This window comes from Telmatherina bonti, assembly GCF_933228915.1.
Source record: "Telmatherina bonti genome assembly, chromosome: 2".
Taxonomy (NCBI): domain Eukaryota; kingdom Metazoa; phylum Chordata; class Actinopteri; order Atheriniformes; family Telmatherinidae; genus Telmatherina; species Telmatherina bonti.
Genome location: NC_136620.1, coordinates 32,024,315 through 32,051,335, shown reverse-complemented (window position 1 = coordinate 32,051,335; position 27,021 = coordinate 32,024,315). Strand labels below are relative to the sequence as shown.

At 41.1% G+C, this 27,021-nt stretch overlaps 1 protein-coding gene across 1 annotated transcript; it reads right to left on the bottom strand.

Moving 5' to 3' along the window:
- Positions 1–1,709: 1,709 nt before the first annotated feature.
- On the bottom strand, positions 1,710–16,088 carry elapor2a (endosome-lysosome associated apoptosis and autophagy regulator family member 2a; the record flags this gene model as incomplete). The annotated part of the gene is made up of 22 exons (XM_079259051.1): positions 1,710–1,843; positions 1,940–2,108; positions 2,409–2,587; positions 2,824–2,950; positions 3,069–3,170; positions 3,269–3,365; positions 3,599–3,785; positions 3,893–4,066; positions 4,160–4,423; positions 6,301–6,438; positions 6,517–6,619; positions 6,705–6,795; positions 8,915–9,043; positions 9,158–9,338; positions 9,421–9,509; positions 10,033–10,185; positions 10,284–10,389; positions 10,981–11,070; positions 12,878–13,025; positions 13,094–13,283; positions 14,459–14,579; positions 15,993–16,088. 22 exons carry the CDS (start codon positions 16,086–16,088, stop codon positions 1,775–1,777), a joined length of 3,003 nt encoding a protein of 1,000 aa, XP_079115177.1. The 3' UTR covers positions 1,710–1,774.
- Between the last annotated feature and the right edge of the window lie 10,933 nt (positions 16,089–27,021).

Below are 27,021 nucleotides of genomic sequence, written 5' to 3'. Positions count from 1 at the left end.
CTGCTTCTTAATGGAAACCAGGAAGCAGAAAATTACACTAAAAATTTTAACACGTGGTAATAAAAGGTTAATATCCCTAAAGTTTTTACATTTTGTTAAAGGACCCAATAAAGACCCTTTATACTTCTTTTACATTGGACTAATCTGACCATTTTGTTAAAAGAATAAAAAGGTAGAAAGTAAATTATGTTTAGAGTCTTTCATTGCGTACAAACAGAGAAAGACAGATAATACTTTAGTCTCCCAAGAGAAATTCACTCTTTAGGTTAACTGAGGCCCCGTTAGTTAAAATACGTATTTCCATTCAGTTTCGGCTCGTTTAATTAATATATTTTAAGGATGAACGTAAAGTGTCGGTCAGACATCAAAGTTAAAATTTGAAGCTTAATTACTGTTAATACAATGAGCTACCAGATTATAAAATGAGCAACACAGCAAAGACATTTACATAGAAAAAAAACTATGACTAACTGAAAACTAATAACACTGACACCATGTCTTTTCAATTAAAAACACATCTTTAAGGACAAATGACTGTTACAGTCTCATTAATGAAAGGTCACTTTTGTTTCAAACCAATGACCCTTAAAAACAAAAGAAAATAACACTTCTGACCCAGATTGTGATTATTTACAAAGTAATAGTGTACAACCTGCAATGTCTGGCAGGTTGTACAGTGTTATATCAGGTTTTATAGTATTCAAGGCCACTGGCATTTCAACAGCGGGTCAAAGCTCTGCAGCTCAAGATGAAATGGTTTCATAAGCAAGCTGACAGGGCCACGTCGATGTATTGTAAGATTTGACCGAGAGAAAAAAAAAAAAAAAAAAAAAAAGAAAAAAAAATCCTTACTGAGATGAGATGCATTCATTTCACTACAACCTAAAACTGGAACTGGAGGCTGTTCTGCAAAAAAAAACCTCAAAATTCATCATTATTCCCACTAGTATTAGCACGACATCAGACAATTTCGGCTGATGTTTGAATTTTACGAGGCTGATTATTGGTCCTCTGGTTTCAGAGAAAAATCTGATTTTGAGTGTTGCAAGCTAATATATTATACGATCCATTCATTTTCATCCTCATTGCCAATTGGATATTTTAGTCTCCAAGGGGTCCATTAGTCAACTTAATCACACAGAGTTCCCTTATACATAAATACATTATTTATTTGATGCACACGTACAGTCAATACCACAACCATAACAGCATAATATGGCAAGTTTATTTTTCATGCCATCAGCAATTCTTCTCACTACATTAAGTGCAACACAGAATTACAAAAAAAAAAAAAAAAAGAGAAAAAAAAGGCAAGATGATGATAGTTCTTACACGGCCAAACCAAACTGTGAGAAGTATCCACAGGAGATAGAAATAACGCTGCTGTTGTCAAAGAAACATCACTCATTACACAGTGAAATAAATAGAAACAAAACACAGGAACTCAGTTGGTTCCCGTCTTGCCCTGAGCTCTTCTGACAAACTTTTCTGACTTCATTTGAGTCAGAAAATTATTAGGAAATGTAATGCACGCACCCGCTTCACAGATCTATGGCTCTGTCTTATCAAACTTTAAGGCCACCATGTTAGCAGGACTCTTCTGACCCTGGTACTCAGTGCTTGATGTGTGTTTTGTTTGTATGCGTGTTTTTGTACACACTAATGGTACTCCAGGTACCAAAGCTCTTAATGAGGGTTGTTTTACTTAAAGGGGTCACTCAGTAGAAAGCGTGCTAAGGGGTGTGGTATCACCCCTCCTTCCAGTCACACAGTTCTAGCTCCACACCAGCGCTTTGGATTGAGACGAGTTCAGCTGCACATTTTCATAGTTCTCTCCATTTCCCTAAAAGAAGAAGTAAACGTCTTTAATGCTTCATCATATCAAGGATTTTACCAGTGGAAAATATTTTTTGTGCTGTGGTGATGTTATGACACTCACCTTGGATGCAATGGCTTTGAGTTTGCCAAATAGAGAAGGTTTTGTGTACACAACTTCGTCCTCCATGTCTCCCTCATTCTCTCCCTCCATCACAGCACAGCTGTCAGCCACTGGCATTTCACACTCCTTATTAGCAGACATAACCAATCGGGAGTACTTGTACTCCAACCTTACAAAGTGAGAGTAAAAGAAACAATATCAAACGGAGAAAACATGTCCCATGCAAATGCAAGTCAGTGAATGCGGTCGAGAAATTATGGAAGGAGAATTGGGCATGTTTGGAAGAAAGGAAGGGAGGACAAACTAAAGGGAGGGAAAGTCAAAAGAAAATGATGTTGATAAAGAAGAGTTAAGAGGAAAAAGACATAAGGAGGATAAAAGGATACAGACACAAAGGAAGTCATAAAGAATTAAAGAGTACATATGAGAAGAAATGAATGGGAGGGGAGGAGAATGAGGTCTTGGATACCGTTTGTTCTTCTTCCAAAAGTAGCAGGTGAGGGAAACCAGAAGCACTGCAGTGAAAACTCCCGTTCCAGCACCAAGCTGAACCCAGAACTCCATTCCCTCACATGGTAAGGTTTCCTTTTCAGGCAAGGTCACACCTCCAATGCACAGCTTTGGTTCGGTCCACACATACACCACATCCTGAGGATGGATGTAGGAAGACATAATTAATAATAATAACCAAAATACCAATACTAATAATAACCAAATAATAAATCATATAATAAATAATTATAACCAAACATATAGGAGTTAGTCGGCGAAGTGTATTTTCTAGTTTGGGGTCTACAAAGAGCTGAGAAGTGTAAAATGCATCGTTTGCATATTTATATGATTCCATTATGCGCGCACACACACACACACACACACACACACACCTGGTGCCCTCCTTTGCAGGCTCCCTCTATCTGATGGTAGTCTCTCTCCGTGCATGTAGGGCAAGCCCCAGAGCTTTCCCATAAGAAATGAAAAGTGCAGCCATCACAGGTCCCCGCATGGCACTGACTGCAATAGCCAAAAGTGGATTCTGTTATTTCTATAAGTGAAAACAGCTCTGATGAAAGTCAACTGCTTTGTTTGTAGAAGTGGCTACATTTAACGCAGTGAAGAACAAAAGTGCTACCTGGGAACTGAGATTTCTCCTTTAACGCTCATATCTGGGTTACAGCGAAGTGTCACTACTGCACTCCGACCAGACTGACAAGACGAAGTTGCTTCCAAGGATCTGAACAGCAAAGACAAAAGGAAAACACATCACAGCCTTTTCTTTTTGTTTGTTTGATTTTTTTTTTTTTACTTTAACACATCTGAGATGGGAAGTACCTGTAGTAGAAATTAACATCAGGGAGTTTCCTTTTGTTCTGGGGAAACAAATCTGGCTTTGCCTGTATTCCTTCAAGACTATCATTTATAGTTGCACCTGACAAAAACATGAACAGAAGAATAAATCAATTAATATGAGAAAGATCAGTGACTTAAATCAATCTCTGATGTAACGGAAAGTGGGCATCAAAAAAAAAAAAAAAAAAAACACATTGGAGTCTCACACACAGATCTTTCTACTCATCAACATACATTTCCTTCCTAAATCTCAAAGCAAGTAAATAAGAAGTGAAATTCTGTTGTGCTCACTGACACTGTCTGCATCCTTACCTAGGAATGTGTCAGCCAGGTTAATGGACTGCGAGGAGAGGGCAGTGTGGAAGCCTCGTCCAGTAGCTGGGATTATCGTTGACTGACAGATGAAGGTTTTAACAGCGCTCGGCCCTTCGCCCTTCTCTTTCTGGGAGTCAGAGATTGACAGGTCCGTAACGTTGTCTGTGCAAACTGCCAACTGACCCTTGAAACAAAGGAGGAGAGCAAATGGCAATGCCATTTCATTTTTGCACAAAAACTTTTAGAATGGCAGCACTTTCAACGTGTGTCCCTTTCTTTCTCTCTGCCCACCTGTCCTCCACATAAACTGATATTGAACAGGTGAAAATACTTTGTTCCTTTGGAGGTAAAGCTTGGCCCATTCATCAGTGATCCCACAGACCCAAGGAGGCTGAAGTCATAAGTCAAAGTGGCGTTGCCTTCTGTGTGGGTGAAGTGACAATCACTGTAACAGAGCTTGTGGTCCTGAAAAGCACAGACATAGATTTCCAGTGGATTATTCTATGGACTATTCCAGAGGAGGGATCAGCTCGACATTTTCACCTCCTGTTAGCAAACCTTGTCACTTCTGCTGGCTGGCCCGCAGGCTTTGCAGGACTCAGAGCCCGGTGTGGCGTGAGGAACGAGGTATGTGTTGCTTGGACACTCTATGCACTGGCTGGTGAGCGTGTCTATGTAATGCCCGGGGGGGCATGGCACACAGGCGGAGCTGGAGGGCTGAGCGCTGAGGGCACAGACCTGACAGTCAGAAGAAACCCCATCCACCGCATTGCTCACCACGATGGAGTAGATTCGTGCAACGTCATTTATGTATCGCCGTACCTGAAGAAGTGATGAGAAACATATAAAGGGTGAATTTGTGTGCAGCTTTTTTTCTTTGTTTTTGTATTAAATCAAAGCAAAGCAGAACTCCAGTGATGACTGGAACATACAGAATTTATACATGAACACAGATGACTCAAGAGAGTCAAGATTAACCTTCATCTTGTTGCCGCTAGTGAAGTTGAAAGCATTTAGACTGGTTGCCCAACCCGGAGAAAGTAAACAAACCTCAAATGTTCACACATTAAGGAAGAATCTGTATGTGCACAGTGGTACAAGCAGTGTTTTGTTGTTCAAATACTTCCAAAATTATCTTTCAAAGCGAGCAGCAGGGAGTGCTTTGTGTGCAAAGTGTGGAGTGGTTTTATGAACAAGATAAAACTGAAAGGAAAATTCCAAAGCTTTGTATTTTTTCTTATACCGGCAAGGATACTTTGGAGTTTTATTTCTGCATGAATATGACTTTAGACATGTTTAGACTTTCACACAAGTCAAAAGATGACAGAGGTGGGTCGAATTTGATAAATGAGATTAAAAGCTAATATCTGATTATTTCTGTGAAGATAATAATCCAGATTTACATATAAAAACAGTTTGGACGCTGATTTTTGGAGATGAAAAAGGACTTTCCAGCAGATTTTCTGTACAAAACTGTATAAAGAACTTCTGTCACCTTAAATTAAGGTACACAACTTGGTGCTTTTTTAAATTTTTTTTTTACTAATTCTGAATAAGAATTATTCGGCTTGCTGCATGACCTATTTGCTCTTTGAATTAATTCCTATAGTTATATAACCATATGATTATCTATATATGCTATATAACCATTGCTATGGTTAATTGATCACTTATTACATGTAAGCCACTTTGGATAAAAGGATCTGCCAAAACTGTAGAAGATTCAGTTCACATAACACTGGCCTGACATTTCCCATTAGAGTTTACTGATAAGTTCATTGACAATGCTGCCAAGCTGAAAAGACAGAGCCAAACAACCAACAATCCACTGCATTTCACAGATCAGAAAAGGTTTTGACTGAAATCCAGTGGGGTTTTTTTTCCTTTTCTCTACATATTACACTTCATTCACCAAAAACAGTGTATTTTTGTCATATCCTTCCAAAAAACTTTGGTGTTGTTGTGATACTACAATCCTGAACATAAAAAAATGAAATTGGAATTTTAGTAGATCAGAAATTATCCTACCAGGCCTTACCAACTACTTAACACCATTTTCATTAGTTGTGCAGGTTGCTTGTTGACCTCACCAACTGAGGGTAACAATGAACTTTAATTTCCTCCTTTCTGAACTCAATCTAACTGACTCTGGATTAGTTAAGCCTAATCATTACCGATAGTTTGGTAACTATTACAGCCTTATGAGCATCAACAAGTTAAAAAATTCATTTGATCACTCCAATAAGATGTGTTGCAAAGATCAGACTTAATTTGCTGTTCAAATTAAAAAATAAAAACAGACCACCAACTTTAGGAAAAAAAAAACAAAAAAAACTGCCGTTATCTTGCCTGTACTACACCATACTGTAATTTTTAGGTGAAATGAGCAGCTATTTGAAACCTTTCATAAAATTTTTCAAGTTGTTTCAAATTATACATATATACATATGCATATATATATATATATATATATATATATATAAAACAGATCAGGTTTCCTAAACATATCAAGCACAGAGGAGATGATAAGCAACTTTAAGTGAAATATGTGTGCACACCATGATCTATGTAGTTATCATTATTAAACATGTCTTCAGGCTCAAGTATTAAGTATTAAGCCTATCATTTAGGATTACTCATTTAAAGCCTCAAAATACATATATACATAATGCTGCATGTGTTTACATCCTTGTACTTACATCGGATGGCTGGTTTGTCCTCTGAAAAGCCCACGTGTAGGAAACTGAAGCATTTTTTGTCATGACGTGTGTGTAGGTCTGCCTTGTTTTTGTTTTCTCCCATGATTCCACCACTGTAGTACTCTTCCTGTTGATGTCCTAAAATATACATTCAACATAAGTTCAAGTTCTCTAAACATCTGTACAGCAACACAGCAACATATATCAGGATCTCACCATCATGAAGTAGAGCTCACAGTCGCCTGTGCACACAGTTTCAAATTCAAAGCTGATGCGACCAAATTCTGTCGCTGAGTGGCTTGACACAGAGGTAGGCAGCCTGGTGGCCATTTGAACAGAGAACAATAGATTCAGTAAAGGACACAAAGAGCTCAGTGACCAATTAAAAACCCCACATGACTCACTTGAAGCCAGGAACATGGATGTTCAGAATGAGGTAATCATTATCTGAGCTTCCTGCTCCACTCTGAATATGATCACCTGCTACCTCCCAACCTGAAGAGCAATGGGAAGAAAAACAAATCATTCAGCTTTTTAGTTCTGATCAATCAATATCAATGGAATAATCTGTTTTCCACTTTTATATTTGCCTAAAAATATTCCTGGTGTCGTCTAAGATTTTTTTTTTTTGAGAACATAAAAAACAAAAGTGAAAGTATAAACACGTAGACTTAACTAACTTGATAAAGAGGAGAAAAACAGCTTCACTTTGTCAGGATAAAATTATCCTACATTTCAAAAAATGTTTTAAAAAAAAAACAGAAAAAAGAAAATCAATGAGAGTAAAGGTGACCATAGTACAAAAAAACCTTAAAAATTATTACATTGTTTAACATAATTATGTTTACAGCTCACTATAATAATAAGTATCTTTTACCTGGACAAAGATGCCAACAAGGTTGCACTCAAACTTAAAACTATTTTCTTCTGATTAGTTTTGACGTACACAGACACTTGTTATGCACATTCTGAGGCCTAAAGCTGCCTTGTCGCCCTGAACCGGAGTTCACAACTTTGGTTTCCAGCCTGGCACAACACCATTCAGCCTCACACTGCTACAACATGCCTGAACAACTGGATTACACATTTTCCACAGTACCTAAAGTTCAAATAAAAATAATGGTGTCATCACAAATAAAATTGGAGGAAAAAGTCACTGTCAACATTACAAAGGTTCGGGGGGGGGGGCTGTATGGTAGATGTGTAAAATATACTCAAGAAAACAATGCTAACATAATAAGTAAAGAAAAAGAGATCCAGTGTAGAAGTAAGATACAGGCTCAAACATTAGATGGGATTTTATGGATGAAGAGAACTCGGAGGAAGACGATGGGATGGCAGATGGAGGCAGAGTTTGCTTTATTGTTGCCATTCCTAAGTAATATTTGATCACTTCTCCATTTCACTGCTGCATTTGCTTTTCTTGGCTCAGTCAATAAAGTCGCGAGTGTGCAAGCTTATAAAAGTCGTGATGTAATAAAACTAATTAAACATGCTTATAAAAGCCAAACATTTACTTCAGTGCTTTGTATCCTCTGTAACATTACAACAGCAGGATAATCTTAAAGATTAAGATGTGAGTTTTGAGGTTATCATCATGTGTGTTTCATAGATAAACTGCCCCTCACTTAAAAATAAGTTGTTCACACATGTACTGGTTTCCATGTATCCCCAACTCGATTCACTGATGCAAGTCAGAAAGAGCAAGCTAAACCAAAGATCAGATAAATTAGAAAACTTGTGTATTTTTTTCCAAACTTCATGTGCCTGGCAGTGTCTGTTCAGAGTCCAGATGAAGATTTGTTTTTACTACAATTTCCTTACATCCCATAGCTGATCACCAATTGCCAAATTCTGTGACAATGTCTTCAGATTTCTTTGAAAGAATTTAAATTTAAGACTTCTTAGTAAGGGAATTCTTTTTTTGGTACATTACACACTGGACACTTCTGCATAATCAGGGATGGCATTTTTGCAGATTGATTGTTAACTGTCCTTCATGTCCCCAAAATGCATATTTAAATAACAAAGGTCCAAATTCAAACTCATCTTTTTCTAATTCAAATTTTGCTTGAGGCCTATTAGATCTGAAAATATGTAATTATTACGTAACATGATGTTTAAGCCTCTTCTCGCAGACTGTGCTGAATTCAGACTCTAGTTACTCATGACACGTTTTCACGATGACACGAGTTGCAAAGGAAGGAGCTGTAAAATCAATTTAAAATGAAGCAGAAGTAATGTACATTGACCAAAGCGTGCCACAGAAATGCTTTTTAGTAAAATCTCAGTAACTTTGTCAACCTGAGACAAAGCGACCTGTTTGCATCTATTTTCCATTAAAAGAAGCACAAGAACAAATAATAAACTTTAGGTGAGCTCATAGGCAAGTTTTGTTACCAACATAGGTCCACTAGCTTCATCAAATCTTTTCATAAAGCTTTGCTATGTAAAGATCTACCAACAAACACTTCTTGTTTATCATTTAAGTTGTTTTAGTTTTATATTCCTTTAGACAACAATGTATTTCCTACAGGCAAAATATAAATTAATATAAGAAATATCAAGCAGAAACAAACAGAGCTAAATGAAGAGAGGGGTTTAAATGACCCACCGTTCATATTGTCACATTTAGAGTTGCCCACATTGAAGCAGGAGGTCTTCATGTTGGAAGGAAGAACATTCCACCATTTATACTTATAACCCAAGATGGGTTCAGTACCCGCTGGGCATGGCTGACATGCTGGGAAATAAACACAACAACATATAATGAAGAAACTACCCAAAACAAACTAATGATAACTTGAGAAAAACATCAAAACAAAGAATAACAAATAAAAAAATTAATTTTCATTACGATTCATCCCATCAGAGAACGTTCCCGGTGGGCAAGGCGAGCAGGTGGCCATGTCGTTGTTATAGAAACCCGGGTTACAGGGGGGGCAAGGCTCTCGTTCACCACTTGCAGGCAGCGTCTGAGCCCCAGAGACATCCTCGAGACAGATCTTCGGCTCAATCCACTTGTATATGACCTGAGTCTAGAGTTACACAGAGATGAACACTGCTGTTGCAGAGTCGGATCAACACGCCCTACTGAGAGCTGGTCACTTCTTCTCTCACCTTGCCTTCAAGGTCACATGCTGTGTGGATCTGGAAGTAGTCCTTTTCAGAACAAGGAGGTCGATCCTTGCACTCAGCTGATCCCTCGGCTTGGAAACAAAACGCGGTCATTAAAACAGTTTATGATTTATCCAAAATCCTGCAAAATGTACTTAACCAGCGCAACTATCTCCAACACCAGACGGCATTTTAAACAGAAGACCTAATAAATAACTAATGAAACTCATTTAGATGTTTTAGTTCATTGTAATGACATAAATCATGCAGACACTGCGACACATGATATAAAAGCAGTTTTGTTTCTTTGCTTCTTAATTTTCATTTCAACAGTGCTGCAATTTTAAAAGCTAACGCCACCATCTGCCAAAATCTGCAACTCCCTTGTGATCACACAAGCTCATCGTGCTTGTTAACAAGCATGATTCTTCCTCTTAAATTTGACTAAACTTGTGAAAATAGGACAAGCCCTCTTTAAATCTTTTGGATGTGTTCTGTGCCTCTGTGAGCTGCAGTGAAGGCATTCAGATGAAATTAAATACTGCAGTGCAGTTTCGTTACAGCATTCTGAGGATTTCCCATTGAAAAAGAAGTCTGATATTTGGCCTGTTGTACCTGCATACTGAGTGCTGTTGTTGCAGGGAGTGCAGGAACTGGCTCCATGGCCAGAGTATGTGTCCCGAGGACAGGGTTCGCATGTGGAGGAGCCTGGGACTTGACTGAATGTCCCCAGCTTGCATGGGAAACACTCGGATGTGTAGGCAACTCCTGGTGGGGAGAAACGACAGCAAAGTATTTCTTAAATACTTTTCAACAAAAATGGAAGAAGCATGGATAAAAAAAATAATTAAATAAAAGTCACTGACCTTCAATTTGAACATTTTTCAACAACACGGGCTTCACGACTTTGGTCCCCATCAGAATGCCTCCTGTCCTCCAGTACAAAATGTTGGTGCCAGATTTCAAGTTCACCTAGAATAAACGTTTTCCTCCATCATCTCTTTGGCATGAACACAACCAATGCAGCGGTAAAGAGAAACTGAATGTGCTTGCTGTAGTTTCAGTTCATGCCACATGAAATCTAAACAGCTTTACGATATCAGTGGAAAGGCTGGTGCGGAGTGTTTACAGCACACACAGCTATTTACATGCAAAATATGAAGCTGGGCAACTAACATAGTGAAGCATGAACAGTAAGCAGTTGAAAACTAACTTGATGCAAAATGTTGGATGTATTTTACTTGTAGTAAAAAAAAAAAAAAAAATCAGTCATTTAAATTAGCAATAAGAATAACCGTGAGAGTACAAAAAGGAAAGCCGCAATCTTATTTTGATTCATTTATAAAATTAGTGGGGGAAGAAATTGAAATAAACAAGATATTAAAATTACAGTTTCACTGGAAAATAACTGGAGACAGCAATTCACGATTGCCGCCTCATCCTTTGTACAGAAAGGCTTCCTGTAGCTGCCTATGTTGCTGCACAACACATCCATGTTAGATGGTTGTGGCGAGATACCAGAGATCTCTATTCTATGCTTATCTTACAGTCCGAGACATTTACCGTGTGGGTTGCCCATTCGCCGTGATTGGTGTGCTTCAGCCACTTTGTGTCGGCAGACTGATCCATCTCCTGACACTGGTCATTCTGAATCTAAAACCAAATGAATGGTGCATGTCAGATGTCACCTTTTCCTTGTGTTTAATAATGACAAGACAATTAATTCTTTGTGAGAAAAAAACATTAATATGACTTCAAAAATCTTTTTGTGGACCCCAGGAGCTGTCCTTGCATCTATCTAAAGAAGAACCCACTTTAATTGTGTCTGCACTAAAATAATTGGGGATAACTGTTGCTTGTGAGACCTGTTAATGTCCTCCAACCTGTCTGCAAGTAGGCAGAGAAATTCTATAAAAACAAAACACAGAGGAATGGATTAACAGCAAAGTCCAGGGTTTACTGAGCCTCTATGTTCCATGGAAGTTTTTATTCTTATTTGACGTGTGTATTTGCTGGTTATTTTGTCACTTCAGCTCTCCATCTGCACGGAAAATGCAGCTAGCAGCAATAAGAGCATGCAGACCACAACCAAGACATTTTCTTGATTTTTTCCCCAATTATTGAATATTATCATTTTTGAGTCAGAAGCACTAATGGCAAAATTATCTGCCATCTCTACACAGTAAAGAAACCTTTGAAAGACTCTTACTTTTTGTTTTTCAATAAAATCCTATGGGTGTCAAAGATCCAACAACACTGTTTTTAAAGTGTATTAAAAAGATTTAACCTTAATTTGAGCCATTCCAAAAGTGGCCTTAGAGAGCTTTACTGAGAACAGGCTGTTCCTATGCCTCTCCACACCAAGCGCCCCTCCCAAGGAGAGGATGAGGCTTTCGCTGGACCCCGCTTGGTGATTTTAGAGGGTAGGCTCCTCTAGAAGGTGGGCTGGCCCGTGGCAGTATCCACTGCCAGGGTGACTGATGATTTCACTTTGTGAGATCTGAACAGGAAAGATCTCAGGCTCACCTGTTAAGGCACACATTCGCTGCAAAGAAATCATTAAAAATCATTTCCTCATTTTTAGGCCTCATGCACAGGCACATAAAAAAAAAACCTTTAGAAAGTGAATTGTACATAATATGGGACCTTTAAAAATTTCCAGGATCCACGCAGTGATACGGATCACTTCCAAAATCTAATCACTTGTTCCTTCTTTTACTTGTAAGATTTCCCAACAATTTAATCAAAATCTGTCACACAGCAGAATACATAAACAGACATGCAATCCTTCAGTTGCTCCCCAGCCCCTGTTAACCTCCAAAAGCCTATAGAGCAAACTGATTCCAATTAATTCATGCTTCAGTGTGTTGAATCTTATGATGAGAAACCAGACTTTAGCACTGGAACTTTCTAGATTACATTTGCATTTAAATTAGTAGTAACCAATGACATTTAAGTTAGCTTTGGTTGAATCCTCTGCCTGTAACTCAGTATTACATCTCTTTAATAAGAAATGTATATCTTTATTTCTTATTGCCTTTATTGGTAAAAGGTGGTCAAATATGACAACATAATTTAACAAGGAATGCTTAGTTTTCTTCTTTTTTGAGGGTGTGTGCGTGCGTGTGTGTGTACAGTAACCTATAAGTAACATGAATATGTAACAAAAGAGACCAAACACATTTATCACAATGCAAACTCACTGGCCACTGTCAGATAGGGTTTTTTTTTTTTTTTTTTTTTTTTTTTTTTTTAAATCAGCACCCAGAAACAATCTGGCTTCACCAGGGGCCCAATATTTTTGTCTCATCCCTTGTCAGCAGGCAGTAGTCTACGCAAAGTTAGCAGATGAACGGCAGATCGATGCACAATCTGACAGATGGAGTTTTTTTTTTTTTTTGCAGGACTCTTAACATTCTTGCAAACTTGCAATGAAATAAAACGACTGTGTGATACTCACAAAAAACTCAAACAGCAGGTTGTTGTCTGAATATTGGTACTCGAAGGTGACAGAACCCTGTTTCTTCAGGTGAACAGCATAGATGAGCGACACTGTGCACTCGTCCCGATTAGACTCGAGATAGTTTCCCTGAGGTATCCAGGAAGAACTGTCAAAAAGAAAAGGTATATAGAAATATTCTTTACCGTTCACAGCCTCACACTTTAACTCCCTTACCTGTTGCAGGTGAGCCCGTCATCTCTATGGGGACTGTTTCCCAGGGAAGTTGCCAGGCTACTGAATCCAGCAGGTATGGTATCCCATTGGTCGAAGCGGATACCACTGCCAAGGGAGTAGCTTCCTGCTGCGCACTGGGTGCAGTCCTGAGCAGACATCTCCAGGAACTCTCCAGCTTTGCAAGAGAAGGCTAAAGGAACATAGTGGGGGAGATGTAACAGGATGGAGGAGAAAAGACAAGCATGCTAAATAAATCATTTTCCAACCTCTCTTCACATTCTACTGCAATTTAACCTAAAAGAGACTAACAGTCATGGAAATCACTGCTGCATTTTGCATGGAGCAGTCTGGTGAATTGAGGAGCCTAATCCTTCCATGCTGTTACACACTGTGTCTGTCTGCACTTTTTCTACTCAGCCATCGTGCCTCTGGATTTGCCAGTGTCAGCATTTCCTCATACTTGATCTGGTTTAATTCCACGGTAATGCCTCACTATGCTTCGAAGCAACAAAACACAAAGTTATCCAATTTGAGCCAGAAAAGGAATCGGGATGAACAGCATGTTATCTTCAACTGTTCATGAGAAAAGATCGGTGCTTTCCCTGTCTGTGAATCTGATATCTGAGGAGGAAGAAGGAAGCAGAAAGTTTAAGTGTAATGAAAGGTGAGGTGCTGCAGAGACATTTTATCTTTTACAAGAGGTATGCCATGTGAATTGTAAAATCGATACTTAAGATCTTACTAAACCAACTTTCTGTCACCAGCTTGCAAAATACCCACGTTTTACACAGTCAAGTTTGTCTTTGTGGCTCCGCTCAAAAATCACTTTTTAAAGGTCTCTTCCAACAAATAAAAGAGATGCAACACTCCCTGTGATTCACCTTTGACAAAAATGTTAGCGAGGATAAACGTAATCAAATAATGCAAAGATTAGTCCCATGAATCATTCATGTGTACCAAACATACAAGGTCCTTTCACTTGAATAGTTTAGAATATGTTCGACTACTTTTGGACAATATTGTAGACATTTCTGCATCATGATTACATATTTTAGTCTCTTATGGTGGTTTGTGCATTTTGCCATGTTTTCCAGCAACTACTAGTTTCCTGACTTCACATTGGACACATACAATATTTTCTGGCTGAGAATGAGCCATAAATAATGCAGCAGGGAGAGATTATGTGGCAGTGTTTTGCTAAAAAGGTTACTGGCCTGGAGGTTTGCTCTGGGGCTGGCTGAAATCCAAAAAAATTCTCATTCACATTGCAGAGGTGGAAATTACAGCTGCTGATCTCAATGTGGCACAAATAAGCTACTACTGATATTTTCACACACTTCACAAATGCAGTTATTTCCTACTTACTGCACTCTGTGCCGCGGACTGGCTCCGGTAGTCCGGTACAGACCCCCGGACTCTGAGGGATGGCCACTCTCCACCTAGATCCTGTGCTGTCGCATTCTGTGTACTGAAAGTAGTAGTCCGCCTGCAGAGCATACACAGAACATCTGAATAGGAAATCACCTGTCACAACAGGCTTTGTGCTAAACAAGGAGCAAAATGTAAACCAAAGGAAGGTCAGTAAACACATCACTGAGGGGTCTCCACCCAATTGAGAGCGCTGAGTCATCACGGTCTAAGTGCAGACTAACTGAATGCGCAGCTATTAGCAAATCTGGCCCAACAAAACATTCATGCCTGATGTGACTTTATCTCTCAAGCTCTGACCACTCTTCAGCCATGAGCACACAACATACCATCTCCATGGCGATGGCAGTAGGGGTGAGGGCTGACAATGAAGCAGGAAGTTATTTTACCAGCAGCTTTAAGCATTCTTTGAGTAGAAGTACTCATTTGATTCTTGTACATCGTAGTTTTAATCAGTCGCCTGGAGGGATGCCATTAGCTTAATGTTCTTGTGTTTACATCATTTCGCCAACAGAGGAGAGGAGCCTCTTTTTATACAGTTCACATTGTGTTATTCCTAGAGCCAAACCATTTTGACACCATGGTTAATGCAGGCTGTTGTGTCTGGAATGGTTTACCCTCTGGGTCTGGTCGAAGAAGCCAGTCACCCCGATAACAAACAATAATAAAGAAATTCGACAGTAATAGACTAAAATGGTTGAACACTGATGCAGCAGTGATTTAAAGTAAGAAGAATCAACAAAAATCCGGGTTGTATTGTGACATACGCAACAATGAATCCTCATAATCTCTTCTGACTAATAACACCTGATCAATATTTTTCTCACATAAAACCATCAAAAGACATTTCAACCAAATCATTTGCCCTTAAGTTTTATATTGCCATCCCCTCCTCATAATAGGATTCAATACCACTAAAAAGATGACAACATGGATCTAAACTGGAGTGATAACAGCCATCTCTGTGCAAGTGTGAAATACAAACATTAGAGGCAAGATTTTGGAGGAATGTTGTTTCCCTATCTTGGGACTGTGCTGCCAGCCTCTACTGGGGAGGTGTTGAGCTGAGCCAGAGCAGAGGGAAGGAAAGGCCAGTCCATGCAGGAAGCTGATAACAGCCTGGGCAGCTCTGAGTGGTTAAGTTCAACATTTACCAGACCTCATCACTGATTCATGCTCCTCCATGTCGTACAGGCTCTAAAAAGAGATCTATGGTTAAAGGCTTGCGTCTCATCACTTGCTGTCAATGATACATCCGATAAGCACCTTTTTTTTAACCTCATAAATCAACCCGGAAACGTGTTATTATCATCATCATATAATTGTAGCCTGTTTATTGAAACTGCTGGATTTTAAAAAAAGAAAAAAAAACGTCAAAGCAGCGCGTGCAGCCACGACTGATGGTCAGTGCATTTTGTTTTTAAATGCCAGCTTTAACCTAACCATAAAGCTAGTCTGCTGTTGTCCTCACCTCAGTGCACCTCCGCTGTCCATCGGCCCTGCCAGTCAGCCGGAGCGCGCAGAGGACGAGAGCGCATCGGGTGACGAGCCAAGCCGAGGACCGCATTGTGGATCATCGAGGGAAAATAATAACAAGAAAAAGCGGACGCTGCGATCGCGACAGGAGACAGTTGTTCTTATAATGGTTTGGCGTTTGCAGCGTGCACGGCCACGTCTCGACACCTGCTTCTGTCGCCTGGAGCAGGCAGATTGTTTTCCGTCCTCCACCTGCGATTATCCTCAGATTGTGTGCTTCTCCAAGTGCTGGATGGAAACGCACTTCCGTTGTGGCTTTCAAAGTAAAAAAACTGGTAAGTGCAGGGTGGAAAATGTGCTCGATTAAAGACATTTAAATAAATATTTTTTCTCCTTTCTTTGAGTTTTTTGTTAAATGTGCACACACTGGTTAGTATTTTTGTGCGCTTTATTCCTCTGGAAAGGAATACCTGTGTTGGTTTATTTGGAAGGACAAATGGGAACATGCTGTAGATTTATGTAATCACTTGATGGAGCTGGGATGAATGTATAAGTGTATATACTGTTTTTTTTTTTTTAGCAGTTTCCTAATCGTGACTATCGAATAAATAGAATAAATCGTTCATAAAGCTTAACCTTATTAATGGTTAAAGGAAAGTGCAAAATTGTGAATTTTTTGGTGGATATTTGTCGGCGCTGGTAATGTCTTTTGAGCATCAGTATCTCGATCCGATGAGTTGTAGTTAAAATGAATGGCCACCAGAGGGAGACATAACTCCATAAGAGACTTCTCATAGTCCTGCCATAAGACTATGCATTACAGCAGGGGTGTCCGGCTCCTACTAGTTTTCGGTGCATCCCTGCTCCAACACATTGAAGCACATTGAGTTACTGTGCAGAACTTCATTGGGCGTTGCAAGCATTCCGTTTGAGTCAGGTGTGTTGAAGCAGAGATGCACTGAAAACCGGGAGGACAGCGGGCCTCAAGGACTAGTTCTATATTTCTTAAGCACCAAAATTTAAATCTTTCTTAAATTTTGTTTAGGATTTCGATTATGATTAGGTTAGAGCTGGTCCTTGAGGGTCATATTTTATTTTTATTATTATTATCATTTTTGATTGTGTGTTTTTTTTTTTAAATTCTTTTATTGTTAGTGATTATCTTAGAGTTATTTTAGTCTATAAATTTGTGCTTCATTTGATGTGTATATCTTGCTGTCAAGCACTTTGGCTTCAAAATCAAATTATTCTAACACCTTATCAAAAATGCAACATAACTCAATTATTTGAGTCAGGTGTGTTGGAGCAGGGAAATATCTACATGCAGGAAGGTTCCCCATCACTTGGCAGGAGAAAGGTTTGTTAATGTTGAATGTCAACATTATAGAGCAAATGTCTTGGGCCACCTGTCATTTATTCATATATTTGCCAAGAAAATTGGAAATAGTTGCATGTGTTGAAATGGAAATTGTGCGATTCTGAGTAGCTTAAAAGTAATGAGTGGTATGACTAAATATTCTCCAACACAATCTGAGTCCTCTTATACAAGCACTGAACTACTGTAAATGCTGTAAATGTTCACTGACTTATATGCTTATTTACTCATAAATACAACTTAAGGATTATGAGTACAACACCCATCTGGTGTGTGTTTAAAAAAAAAAAAAAAAAAAAAGATTATTTTTGGTTTTGAATGTTTTAAAACACTTTCTCCACTTCTTTTATATCAATCAGGAACCAAACAGAAAAAAAAAATAGATACTTAATTTAACAAATGTGGTTCAAGAGCGAGTCATCCAACAGGTTGTGGCATCTTGCTTTCCGGTGGATAGCTTGGTAAGTTCATCGTAAACACGGCACAAGACGCCTGCACTTTCCTTTCCTTGTGCAGATATATTCAGGAAAAATTAGATTTACCATAATTTATCTAGTCAAACATTGATTTTTCTGCAGGAAGCTCTAACTTCAATTAATCAGTTTTGTTGTTGTTGTTTGTTTGTTTTGCTTTGTCTTCACAAATCATATTTTAATTACATCAGTCAAACCCATGCTATATGTACATCTACAGTTTAAAACTAATAAAAAATAAATCAATAAAAAAAATACGGTCTTTCATGGGAAAAAGTCATGTAAAGCAGGTTGTCTGAACTACAGATGCAATGTGGTTGTATGAATGTTTAAGTGTCTGTCGTCCTAATGCCACTGGGTTTCTCCTGTCTTTTTCTGCAAAGAGTGATGCCAGCTCTCTATCCTTCTCCCTATATCTGTCTATCTTTTCATCTCTCTCTATCTCGCACTCTCATTCGTCCTTTCTCTTTATCATCTCAGGCCTATCACTTACTGTGTTTGCCTGTAACTCGAGCTCTCATAATCAACCATCTGTAACTCTCCAGTAACCTTTACACCCCAGACCACTGCTCTGTGATCAGATAAATTCATTAATTAATGGTGGTGAAGTGTAGGGCAAGTGTATTAGTAACTGACCCTGAATCAGATGGTAACCAGAGTCCAGCTGGACCAGTGTGATCCAACCCCACTCTCCAAACTCACAAGAGACGAGGGACTACCTAGCAGTGTAATGAGACACCCAGCAGCTCACACATACACATTAAAAACCTTGAGATGTGTACACAAGTTGCAGGTTGTCATGACTTGGAAGACAAGGAAACAATGACAAGCGGAGGAAATAGACTTTTTACCATTTAACACCACAGTGGCTGAATCCCAGCAGCCAGACTGGGAATTTGTCTTTTCAGTTATCAAGTAGGAGTTCATCTTCATGGATCAGTCTGGAGTATAGTTTCTTCTGGACTACGGAAGAGCTGTTACATTTGAGTATATTTCTGTTATGGAAAAATCTGAATTTATGGACATGTTTTTGTTTCATGCATCACTTCAATTTTCTAATCCCTTCTCTTATGCTCATGTTGTGATTTGACCTTATTTTTATCACAAAGAGTAACTCCTTGATGTGCTTTACACACTACCCTGTATCAACCTAATGTTAGCACAAAAAGGATCTATCTTATTGTTCCTTGTGATCATTTATAAATCTGCAAGCATGCATGGACTACCCTGTTCATCTTTAGGTCACTGTTTTGGTAATCCATCTGAGGTGAACACCGATCCAACACCATCGTTAGAACCAAACAATTCCATGCACAACAGAAGTAGTAATGGACACCCGATAGATCCAGTTATAATCCAACCAGAAATCATACCAGGCAGCCCACGTGAGCACCACCACGAACAGCTTAATAGATCTCTCAGCTGTATCTCATCTCACTCCACAAGGAGCATCAACCTAAATGGCACCAACTCAAACTCAAACTGCTACATGCAGGACAAAGATGAAGAGCCCTGCTTCACGTCTCCTCCACCCAGCAGAACCTTCACTGAGAGTTCGGACAATGAGCTGGAGTTGGAGTGTAGCCCAGAGCTGGAGATGAAATACCCCCAAATCCCCAGACCTTCCATCGTTATCAGACAGCCAAAGGTAAGAATGCCAAGTCATATTTTCACTAATTACAAGTTTAGTTGATGGACAATATTTTCACTAGAAAGATACAAATTAAAGTTTCATCTCATGAGCTTTTTTCTTTTTTTCTTTTTTTTTTTTTTTTTTTTTTTTTTTGGGCATGGGGTTGCTTACAAACTTGTTTTGTTTGATGTAATGCAGCACATAACCACAAGGTGGCGCAGAGAAACCAAATAAGGTTACAGGTTCCGCTCCGCAGGAGAGTCATTCTCATCTCCCTCTGATAGTATGAAAGTCATCCAGTTCAGTTCCAATCAGTGTGAAATTTAACTGGTTTTATCAGTGAAGGGAAAACTTGGAAAATAAAAGCACTCAGACACACACACACACACACACACACGCAACCACAGATATGTTGTGGTCAGAGTGTTTAGTGACAGCAGATAGGATGTCAGTAAATCGTGTCCTGAGCTCATGTTAAACACGATCTGTGTTTCCTCAGCTGTCCAAACATGTGTAATTTAGAAAGATCAAATGTATGTGTTTCTTTGTGTGTATTTATTAGGACAGTTTTGTTTATGTTAGCCTTAAAGTTTAAACAAAGATTGCCAAGACGTAAACAAGGAAACAACCATTTTCTCAAAACAGAATAGCGCATGGATCAACACAAAGCCAACAACATTAAAAAAAAACAAATTGTGAAATAATAAAACTAATTTTTTTTAAATTAAATTTGTTTTAGAAAGCGGAAAATATATAATATGCAATGATGAATGGAAAAACACAGCATTTCAATAGGCTATTAAAGTAGGACAAGAAAAATAATGATAAATGATAAATAATTATAAACAACAAAGTTATGCATTTTATTTTACAAAGCACAGAGGCACTGAGCCAAACACACAAAAGAAACTATCCAAACATCCCAGCAAAAAGAAAACACATAAGTATCTATGAAAGCAAAATTGTTTTGTTCATTGTTGGCATTTTTTTTAGAGCTTGTTGCTTTTTGTCTTGTTCATCTCTGACGTGTTGCTGAGTTTGGCAAAACCCACTCATGTTTTTGCTGTGCTGTTATTTTAGGCTCATTTTTGTCTCATTTGCCCATGCATTTCTATGTTTTGATTCTCTTACATTGATGCATTTTTGTTTTAGATGACCATTGTGAAATCCTTATGTTTTCCATTTTTCTTTTGTAGTTTGTGGAGTGTTGTTGTGTCTCCCACCCAGGGGCCATTGTTAGATGGTGCTTCCTCATTATTCTAATAGGGGACTGGCACATACTACAAGTAGTGTCCTCAGGCTCTGATCAATAATGCATATTAGCAGTTGAGATTGCAGAAGAATTAGGGGGACAAAGGGCAGGTTCCTGGATTGTGGTCTCTTCAATACTTTCTATGCAAGCGAGGCATCAGGACTGATGGCTAAACCAGAAGGTTGTTATTCGGACAAACAAGAAATATGCCATGAAAGTATGAAATGCATTGTGACAGTCAGATAGAAGTTTAACGGCCCACAATACTAAACCAATAGACATTAGAGCTAAAAGATTGCAAATGCAACCTCTAACATGGCTACACTGCTTCAGTTCTGCCTGTAAACACATAAACAGCTCATCTCCCTGTAAACTGCTGAATCAGAATGAAAGTCCAGTGTCATTTGAGTACATGGTTGTGAAAGCAGGAAAGTAGCTGCACAATTTTACTGAGCCGAGCATGTCTAATCTTCCACACCTACTTCCTTTGATCATGACAACGGTTTTAAAAAGACTGATGCACTGATAAAAAGTGATATGACCATATGGAGTAACCTTACAGTGGTCCAACACTTTATCAGCTGAATACTTGCAGCCTAAAGGCGGACTGCTTCTATCCTCAAGGTACAAATTAATATTCAATCTGTTGTAGTGCTCAAGGGGGTAAAAAATGACATTAATGGCATTTAGTAGCAAAAGACAAGGCGTGAAATGAGTATGAGTGAGTTGGTATGAGGGTATATTTTGAGGCAGTCTGGGGAACATTTGCTGATTTATTTATTGAAATTTTTTGTTCAGACTTCCAGCTCAACAGATGTAGCTTTGATCTCTGCAACCCAAAAGCTTTATCTTTGCTTGTGTTTCATAAATCCATTGAAGCGTCTGTCCCTTAACCCCTCCCGTAAAAGCCGGACAACTTTATTGGACACTTCCTTGATCCAGAGAATTTTACTGTCTGTTTAGTATGAGTGTTTATATCTTTCGTAAGATTGTGTTCCACAATTAACAGTCATATAACTCTCACACACAGAGACACACTCAGTAATAAAAGATTACTGAACACTGTTATTAAACATGTACAGGGGTTGGTTTTGTCAGTGAGCAAAGAATATAAACAATCCCCTGTGATGATTATAGTCTGGCTTTATGCTGACTTTGACCCACATGTGAGGTACTTGAAGTGTCATGCGAAGGGTTGCGCACTATGGCATCAAAATGAATCTAAAAATAAATAGATAAATAAATAGAGAAAAAGATGATTGAATTCTGTTCCAAATTACAGGCAAAATCCATCCATCCATCCATCCATCTTCTGCCGCTTATCCGGGGTCGGGTCGCGGGGGCAGCAGCCTAAGCAGGGAAGCCCAGACTTCCCTCTCCCCAGCCACATTTGCCAACTCTGCGGGGGGGATCCCGAGGCGTTCCCAGGCCAGCCGAGAGATGTAATCCCTCCAGCGTGTCCTGGGTCTTCCCCGGGGTCTCCTCCCCGAGGGACGTGCCTGGAACACCTCACCAGGGAGGCGTCCAGGAGGCATCCTGACCAGATGCCCGAGCCACCTCAACTGGTTCCTCTCGATGCGAAGGAGCAGCGGCTCTACTCTGAGCCCCTCCCAGATGACTGAGCTCCTCACCCTATCTCTAAGGGAGAGCCCACCCACCCTGCGGAGGAAACTCATTTCAGCCGCCTGTATACGAGATCTCGTTCTTTCGGTCACGACCCACAGCTCATGACCATAGGTGAGGGTAGGAACGTAGATCGACTGATAAATCGAGAGCTTCGCCTTCTGGCTCAGCTCCTTCTTCACCACGACAGACCGGCGCAGAGCCTGCATTAATGCAGACGCCGCACCAATCCGTCTGTCGATCTCACGCTCCATCCTTCCCTCACTCATGAACAAGACCCCGAGATATTTAAACTCCTCCACTTGAGGCAGGACCTGACTCCCAACCCGGAGAGGGCAATCCACCCTATTCCGGCTGAGGACCATGGTCTCAGATTTTGAGGTGCTGATTCTCATCCCAGCCGCTTCACACTCGGCCGCGAATCGCTCAAGCGAGAGCTGGAGATCACGACCAGACGAAGCCAACAGGACCACGTCATCCGCAAAAAGCAGGGACCCAATCCTGAGGCCACCAAGTCGGATCCACTCAACCCCTCGGCTGCGCCTAGAAATTCTGTCCATATAAGTTATGAACAGAATCGGTGATAAAGGGCAGCCTTGGCGGAGTCCAACCCTCACCGGAAACAAATCCGACTTACTACCGGCAATGCAGACCAAGCTCTGACACCTGTCGTACAGGGACCGGACAGCTCGTACAAGGGGGTCCGGTACCCCATTCTCCCGGAGTACCCCCCACAGGAGCCCCCGGGGGACACGGTCGAATGCCTTCTCCAGGTCCACAAAGCACATGTAGACTGGTTGGGCAAACTCCCATGCCCCCTCTAGGACCCCAGAGAGGGTATAGAGCTGGTCCACTGTTCCGCGACCAGGACGAAAACCACACTGCTCCTCCTCAATCCGGGATTCGACTATCCGGCGGACCCTCCTCTCCAGGACCCCTGAATAGACCTTACCAGGGAGGCTGAGGAGTGTGATTCCCCTGTAATTGGAACACACCCTCCAGTCCCCCTTCTTAAAAAGGGGGACCACCACCCCAGTCTGCCAATCCAGCGGTACTGCCCCCGATGTCCACGCGATGCTGCAGAGGTGTGTCAGCCAGGACAGCCCCATAGCATCCAGAGCCTTAAGGAACTCCGGGCGGATCTCATCCACCCCCGGGGCCTTGCCGCCAAGGAACTTTTTGACCACCTCAGCGACTTCAGCCCCAGAGATAGGAGAGTCCACCCCTGAGTCCACCAGCTCTGCTCCCTCATGGGAAGACGTGTTGGTAGGATTGAGGAGGTCTTCGAAGTATTCCCTCCACCGACCCACAACGTCCCGAGTTGAGGTCAGTAGCTCCCCATCTCCACTGTACACAGTATTGATGGAGCACTGCTTCCCCCTCTTGAGCCGCCGGATGGTGGACCAGAATCTCCTCGAAGCCGTCCGGAAGTCTTTCTCCATGGCCTCGCCGAACTCCTCCCATGCCCGAGTTTTTGCCTCGGCAATGGCCGAAGCCGCATGCCGCTTAGCCCGTCGGTACCCATCAGCTGCCTCCAGAGTCCCACAGGCCAAGAAGGCCCGATAGGACTCCTTCTTCAGCTTGACAGCATCCCTCACTGCTGGTGTCCACCAACGAGTCCTGGGATTACCGCCACAACAGGCACCAACGACCTTGCAGCCACAGCTCCGGCTGGCCGCCTCAGCAATAGAGGCACGGAACACAGCCCATTCGGACTCAATGTCCCCCGCCTCACCCGGGACATGTTCGAAGCTCTGCTGAAGGTGGGAGTTGAAGCTCCCTCTGACAGGGGACTCAGCCAGACGTTCCCAGCAGACCCTCACAACACGTTTGGGCCTGCCAGCTCTGACCGGCTTCCTCCCCCACCATCTGAGCCAACTCACCACCAGGTGGTGATCAGTTGACAGCTCCGCCCCCCTCTTCACCCGAGTGTCCAAGGCATGTGGCCGCAGGTCCGACGATACGACTACAAAGTCGATCATTGAACTGCGGCCCAGGGAATCCTGATGCCAGGTGTACATATGGACACTCTTATGCTGGAACATGGTGTTCGTTATAGACAATCCATGACGAGCACAGAAGTCCAATAACAAAACACCATTTGGGTTCAGAGGGGGGGGACCATGCCTCCCAATCACTCCCCTCCAGGTCTCACTGTCATTGCCCACGTGAGCATTGAAGTCCCCCAGCAGAACAATGGAGTCCCCAGAAGGAGCACCCTCCAGCACTCCCTCCAAGGACCCCAGAAAGGGTGGGTACTCTGAACTGCTGTTCGGCGCATAAGCACAGACAACAGTCAGGACCCATCCCCCCACCCAGAGGCGGAGGGAAACTACCCTTTCATCCACTGGGGTAAACCCCAACGTGCAGGCACCAAGCTGGGGGCTGATGAGAATGCCCACACCTGCTCGGCGCCTCTCACCATGAGCAACTCCAGAGTGGAAGAAGGTCCAGCCCCTCTCGAGGGTACTGGTTCCAGACCCCAAGCCATGCGTCCCCGCCCCTTGCTGCCGCCCAGCTCACATTGCACCCGACCCCTACGGCTCCTCCCGCAGATGGTGAGCCCACGGGAGGTGGGGCCCATGTAACCCTTTCGGGCTGAGCCCGACCGGGCCCCATGGGCGAAGGCCCGGCCACCAGACGCTCGCTCTCGTACCCCGCCTCCAGGCCTGGCTCCAGAGGGGGGTCCCGGTAACCCACGTCCGGGCAAGGGAACATTTATGCCCAGGTTTGTCATCGTCATAGGGGTCTATGAGCCCTATGACAGGCAAAATATGTTTATTATTTATGCCTTGTACCATAAAAGAAAATAGAAAGATTAACTGGTTCACCATATAGAAGTTCTGACATATCTAAGGGTTTCACTTCTCAGAACTTCTTCCAAAGATCAACGTTAGTTTAATTTCAAGGCTACAGTTTTTCACAGTCATCATGACATTGAGGTCCTGCAAAAAATCTGACTTCCCAAATGTTATCTCAGCAATCAGCAGCTGTGTGTTCTTCTGTAAACCTATGTAGCAATCTGAAAATCAAATGTAGCTGAGGGCAAGAGGTTGCTGCAAGAATAAGGAAATTATTTGTGGGCAACATTTTACTGTCAAAGGAGAAAATGGAGTCACTTAAATGCCAGCAGGGTCTGGAAACAAGCACAACTCTGTGCATGTAATATGTTTTTTAAAAAAAAGAAAAGTAGATTGTGGAGTAATGATTCTAAACACATTTCAAAAGGAGCGCACACGGATGGTTTTGACTGTGCCATCACCATTCCAAATATCATCTCAAGTCTGTGGAACGACGTCATGAGAGCAGACCTGGCAAGATGGAAATAAATTATATTTGGGACTGTGTTTTCATTGGCTTTAAGTTACTTTAAATCAGGTATTTTTCACTTGCATGGCTATCTTCAGAAATTTTAAAGGTGCTGAAACCTTTCCATGCCAATGGTTAAAAACAGCATCGGCCTGTAAGTCAATCAAAGATTGTCAGGTTACATTTCCATTGAGTTGGTTGGTAGTGTTCTTTAACTGTCTCTAACAGTTCTCGAATCTTAATAATATCACTAAACATGACAAACTTACCACATTTCACTAGAGCAACTGTCTGATCCATGGCCACATGTTTGTGTCATGTTTATACACCTTGTCCTGTTCAGATGCTGTAGGCATGTCCTCATTGGTGCTTGAACAGTGATGTCGATGAGATTAATGTGTTTGTTATACAGTGATGACCTTACAATGACTGACAGTATCCCTTTGTCTTCTCTTCCCACACACTCACCCCCAGGAACCAGAATTCCAGGAAATGGAATCTGACAGGTCAGACAACAGGGAGACAGAGGATGGAGGGTTATCAGGTATGGAAAACAATACATGCTTCTTCCTCTCCACTTTCCGCCCCTTTCCCCTCCTCTATATCTCCCATGCTAGAATTGCTGGGCACAGACTGAAAATGGGAAAAGTTCCAGTGTGAGGAAATTCGTGGAAAAACAACTGTGATTTTAACGAGGAAATGATGGAGTTTGCATGAAAGGTTCACGCTCCCAATGCCTCAACATGTCATTATGGAAGAATTTTTATTCCCCAAGTGGACTATTTATGATTGATAAGGGAAACTTCTTTTTGTTTGTCTGTAGTAAATGCTGATTCAGAGGAAAGGCAGGGTCTATAACTACGATTTTGTGTGTATTTCAGAATGTGTTTGTGTGTTCATACTCTCACCTTGCCAGGATGTCTGGGAGGAGTAGAACACTGGCGGCGGTTACCTTGGCAATGAGTCTTAGGGCAAAGCAGTGGGATGGGTGGAGGACTATAAATGGGTAAAAGGAAGGAGTTGAGTGGCTGATTAATAATGTGATTGAGTGTGTACATTGTTTGGATGTGCACATCTTTACAGTGTTAGTGTGAATTTGAGTGTGTGCTAGTGAATGTACAGTTTGTGAGAAAGCTTTGGCATGCACTAAGCAAGAATGCTCTATCTGCAGCCGATCTACAGTATGTCTTTTCTTATCTAAATCCAATTGACAGCATCACAAGGAATCGAGTTTTTGGACAGGATTCAAGAAACAAGAACGTCTCGATATTTGTAAAATATGAGATAGTACAATTATATTTAACTGTAAAAGAAATCCTAATTTAAAGGCTGTAGAAAGGTGGCATATACAAGCTAAAT